Source organism: Papaver somniferum, unplaced genomic scaffold, assembly GCF_003573695.1.
Source record: "Papaver somniferum cultivar HN1 unplaced genomic scaffold, ASM357369v1 unplaced-scaffold_55, whole genome shotgun sequence".
Classification (NCBI taxonomy): domain Eukaryota; kingdom Viridiplantae; phylum Streptophyta; class Magnoliopsida; order Ranunculales; family Papaveraceae; genus Papaver; species Papaver somniferum.
The window spans coordinates 101626-105559 of record NW_020648193.1 but is presented as its reverse complement, the minus strand read 5'-3'; the positions used below and the strand labels follow the sequence as shown (position 1 = coordinate 105559).

The 3934-nt window shown below is 36.2% G+C and overlaps 1 protein-coding gene across 1 annotated transcript; it reads left to right on the top strand.

Annotated features, from left to right (window-relative positions):
• The first annotated feature begins 1209 nt into the window (after positions 1-1209).
• On the top strand, positions 1210-2881 carry LOC113343153. Its single transcript, XM_026587440.1, has 5 exons — positions 1210-1349; positions 1629-1768; positions 1892-2032; positions 2118-2250; positions 2548-2881. Exons 2-5 carry the CDS (start codon positions 1661-1663, stop codon positions 2613-2615), a joined length of 450 nt encoding a protein of 149 aa, XP_026443225.1. The 5' UTR covers positions 1210-1349; positions 1629-1660; the 3' UTR covers positions 2616-2881.
• The last annotated feature ends 1053 nt before the right edge of the window (positions 2882-3934 follow it).

The window sequence follows — 3934 nt, the reverse complement described above, 5'->3', positions numbered from 1 at the left end:
TTTACGTTCATTCAAAAAAAATAATTAGTAAGAAAACTTCGGAATATTCCGACAACATTAAGGTAAACAAAAACTTCTTACATACCAAATCATTTTGGAAGTGATCCTTAGTAACTTAGTGAATTATGTCTACTGGATCAGGGTGATTTTCCATGGGTACAGGTCCGCCAAGCCCGAGATACAAATAATATCACAAGGTTAAATAATACAAAGGAAACTTAATAGTTATGTTCGGCTCATACGATAATCATATTCTATGCCGAACCGTGAACATTTAGAGGTTTCGGCTTATACGATATTCTCAATATGTGCCGAACCATCAACAATTTTTTTACCCAACAATTAACAATTGTATGTTCGGCTCGTACGATTTTCGACATATAAACAGAACCAGTAACAACTTTTATTCCGAGTCAGTCAGGAGTACGTTCGGCTTTCTATGAAACTTTAATATAAGCCGAACTAGTGTCTAGCAAATGGGTGGGAATCGTAAAATATATGTTCGGCGCATGTTGTAAACAGTTTCAGCGAGCCGAACCGTTCATCAATTAGTTGGTTCGGCTCATAAATTTAAGCCGAACCTCAACCTAGTTCGCCGAACCATGAAGAAAAAACCTAAACTTTGTATAATTTCAAGCTACAGAAGTGAGATTGAGCATAAGATAGAAGCGTACCCGTGTATTAGAAGCATTGGGTTCCTCATATACGTTTTCATCATCTGGATTTGGTTCATAAAAATCATCATCTTGAGTTTGAGTTTGAGCTTGAGTTTGAGTTTGAGTTTGTGTAAAATCATTCTCATAATCTAAGAAATCAGCCACTTGGGAATCATTGTTCTTCTTGATGTTTATTTTTCTAGGTTTTTTAGATGAATACCCTCCTCATCCTCCATTGAATCAAGAAGAAAATTTTCTCGCTTTCTCCTTCTCTCCTTCTCAATAAAAACTTTATTTTTTTCCCCAAATTGTTTCATCTATACAAACCTTTATAATTCTGAAAACTATCTTAATCACTGACAAAAGTTTTAATCACTAATCCAGATTACTAACACTAATACGTAAAGGGTAGATTTGCCATTAAAAAAATTGGTTAAGGGGACTTCTGATTTTGTTATTTCACATCATTTTTTTGTCTTTATTCAATATGCGTAATAAATTCATGTATGCCCAAAAACAACCTAATAAAATCTTGTTGTCCAAAATCAAGGACGGGTTATTGCCCCATTTAGCCCCTTGCTAGGCCCGTCCGTCGCTGGGAAAGATACCCAAGAGGACTCCAATATGAATCTAATCCGGACTTCAGCAGAATTTTAGGGGTATCTCGTTTGTATCTCGTTTGATTTATCATCGGTAACTGATTTCTTTCTTTTCTTAATCGATTAAAAGTTTTTTTCCTTCTTTTTTTTCTTTTTTTGGAGATTAGAGTTTGATTTGAAACCTTTTTATTCTTATTTAGGAATTTTTGGGGGGATTTTGTTCTTACGGATCCTTGATTAATCGATTAATAGTTTTTTTTTTTTCCTTTTTAGAGATTAGGGTTTGTTTCGAAAAGTCACCTATACTATAGATGTAAAGTCACCTATTTTTGTATAAATTTTCTTTTTTGTTTAATTCCTTGTTGTTTGACAGACGATCGATCGGGAAGAGTAATAGTGTGAAAGATGAGCCGTTTTGTAAGGCACGCATATAAGTCGGTGGCCTCCGGCTTGAAATACCATACACTCCACCAGCGTCTCCTGAAGTCCACAGACACATACCGTGCCCGTTTTGTAACTTCTTGAAACCTTAGCAAAATCTCATTTTGTATCTGCATTTTTTGTTTCTTTTTTTCTTAGAATAAAGGTGGTTGTACTATAAGCTCATCACATTCCTTGTTGATTGTGTTCACCAAGGGCGAATTGTCCAAATTCCCGGATGACTACCTGGATTCGACTTGTCCAAAGAAGATAGAAGAGGTCGTGCAAGTCATGGAAGTGGGAGACGAGTTTGGAACAACGGTTAACAAACTCCTTCATGATTATAAACATTTCAAGGTCTTCTTCTCTCTCTCTCTCTGTGCTTTCATCACACCTTTTTCTCTGTAATTATTATTCATCAACTTGCTATTCTGTTCTTCAGCTACATGAAGAACCAAATCTCACTGCACTCAATATGCTCAGAGGTTATGGTTTACCATCTGCAGTAGCCGCAACACTTGGTTTCCTAGTTGTGGAGATTGCATATTGGAAACAGTTGGATGAGGAGTACCTAGGCAAGTTATCATCCTTTTCCATTCCTGGGGGAATTCATTTCCGCTTAAAGTAATTATTATGATATTAAGAAGCTGAAATTCCAACATAGCAATCTAAAAATAGTAATTATTCACTAAAGATCTTGTTTATATTTGCATATGTAATATTCATGCTCTATCATATATCCTGGAACCCGCAGTGAATCAGTGATCTAACGTACTGTTCGACTAAGAATTATTGAAATTGATCACGATTTAACAACCTTAATTGACAGTAAAGCTTTTCTTTTTAATAAATTTTTTCATTCTTTATTGCAGAAATTGAAAGGAAACTGTCAGCTATGGAAGCACTTGAAAGGGAACTGTCAACTGAAAGTGCCAAGTAGCTTCAAGGTTAACTTCTGTAAGTTAAACAGAGCGGACAAACCACTTGAGAGTACTGTGATGATCCTCTTATATAAATTGCTTGTTATGTTTGGGCATGGATCTTCTAACTTTATGGCCTGTTTTGTGTGGTTTAGGATTATAAACCTGTAGTTATATTCATGAATAGCTAATGTTGAGCTTTTCTACAGAGCTTAGAACTTTATGTTTTCAAATGGTTTAGAACTGTATTTATATCTACTAATTGCTAGTGTCTTTTGTTCCGGAAGAGATTGATCCATGTCTGCTAATTTGAACATAGCTGCATCTACACACTTAGGTACATTCAGATGCAAAGTACACTTCTCTGCGTACTTTGCATCTAGACCCTTTGGTATATTCAGATGCAAAGTACATGCAATTTGGGACTCCGGTTAGCTAGCTCCAAATCAGTTGTGTGTTAGATAGGAGTCTTGCTGGAGCCTTGTGGGTTGTTGTGCTATCATGTTCAGGAGATGATGGCTCCATGGTTTCACCTTCGACTAAAAGAAAAATGTGTTTGTGTTGCTGAACGGCTTAGAGGTAGAGCTCAATCAAAATATAATGTGGCCAGATGGGTCCCACACCCGCAAGTCTATGCTGAGTGGAATGCAAGTGAGTCAGCTGACAACAATTGTAGCCAATTTGGTTGTTGGAATGGAATGCTGACTGTTGCTTTCACCAATTGCGCTTTTTATGTCTAATTTGAATGTGAAGTACATTTTCATGATAACTGGAATTGAGCGACTGCAATTGATATTTTATGTAAGCCCACATGCAATTGATATTTTTTCTAAGCCCACATGAATCACGGTGACTAACATTCGGAGGGCTGTTTTTAGGCATCACTAAATATTTCTAGGCATACAAAGTAGTTTTTCTATCTAGGATTCTAGGGTGTCCTTATAAGGGGTATCCCTTCAAGTTTGTACAATTACCCATTTACCCTTAAATCTTCATAATTACTAATTTGCCCTTTTGCTTAATATATAGACAAACCTCAATTCTAATCCCATAATTACTAATCCCAAATCAGTTTCATCTTCTCCTCCAAAACGAGCCGAACCTCTACCTCTTCTCCAAAAAAAAAAATTCATCCCCCGTAACGAAAAATTTTAATCGTCGGTTCCTTAAAATTTGATCGTCGATTAAACTCCACTATATAACAATATGGGTCGTCGTGTAGAAACTAAAGCATCGCGTTCTAAAACCTCTCAATCAATTGAAGAACCAATTGAAGAAACTGAAAACCAAACAGAAATCGAACGGGAAAATCATCCAGGTGAAGAACCAACTGCAGAAA

What these genes read in the sequence shown, in the direction of transcription:
- LOC113343153 (XM_026587440.1), top strand. Translation starts at nt 1,661, where the DNA reads ATGAGCCGTTTTGTAAGGCACGCATATAAGTCGGTGGCCTCCGGCTTG. An exon ending in ACACATACCGTGCCCGTTTT is followed by an intron (nt 1,769 to 1,891) that starts GTAACTTCTTGA and finishes GTGTTCACCAAG; the next exon opens with GGCGAATTGTCCAAATTCCC. An exon ending in GTTGGATGAGGAGTACCTAG is followed by an intron (nt 2,251 to 2,547) that starts GCAAGTTATCAT and finishes TCTTTATTGCAG; the next exon opens with AAATTGAAAGGAAACTGTCA.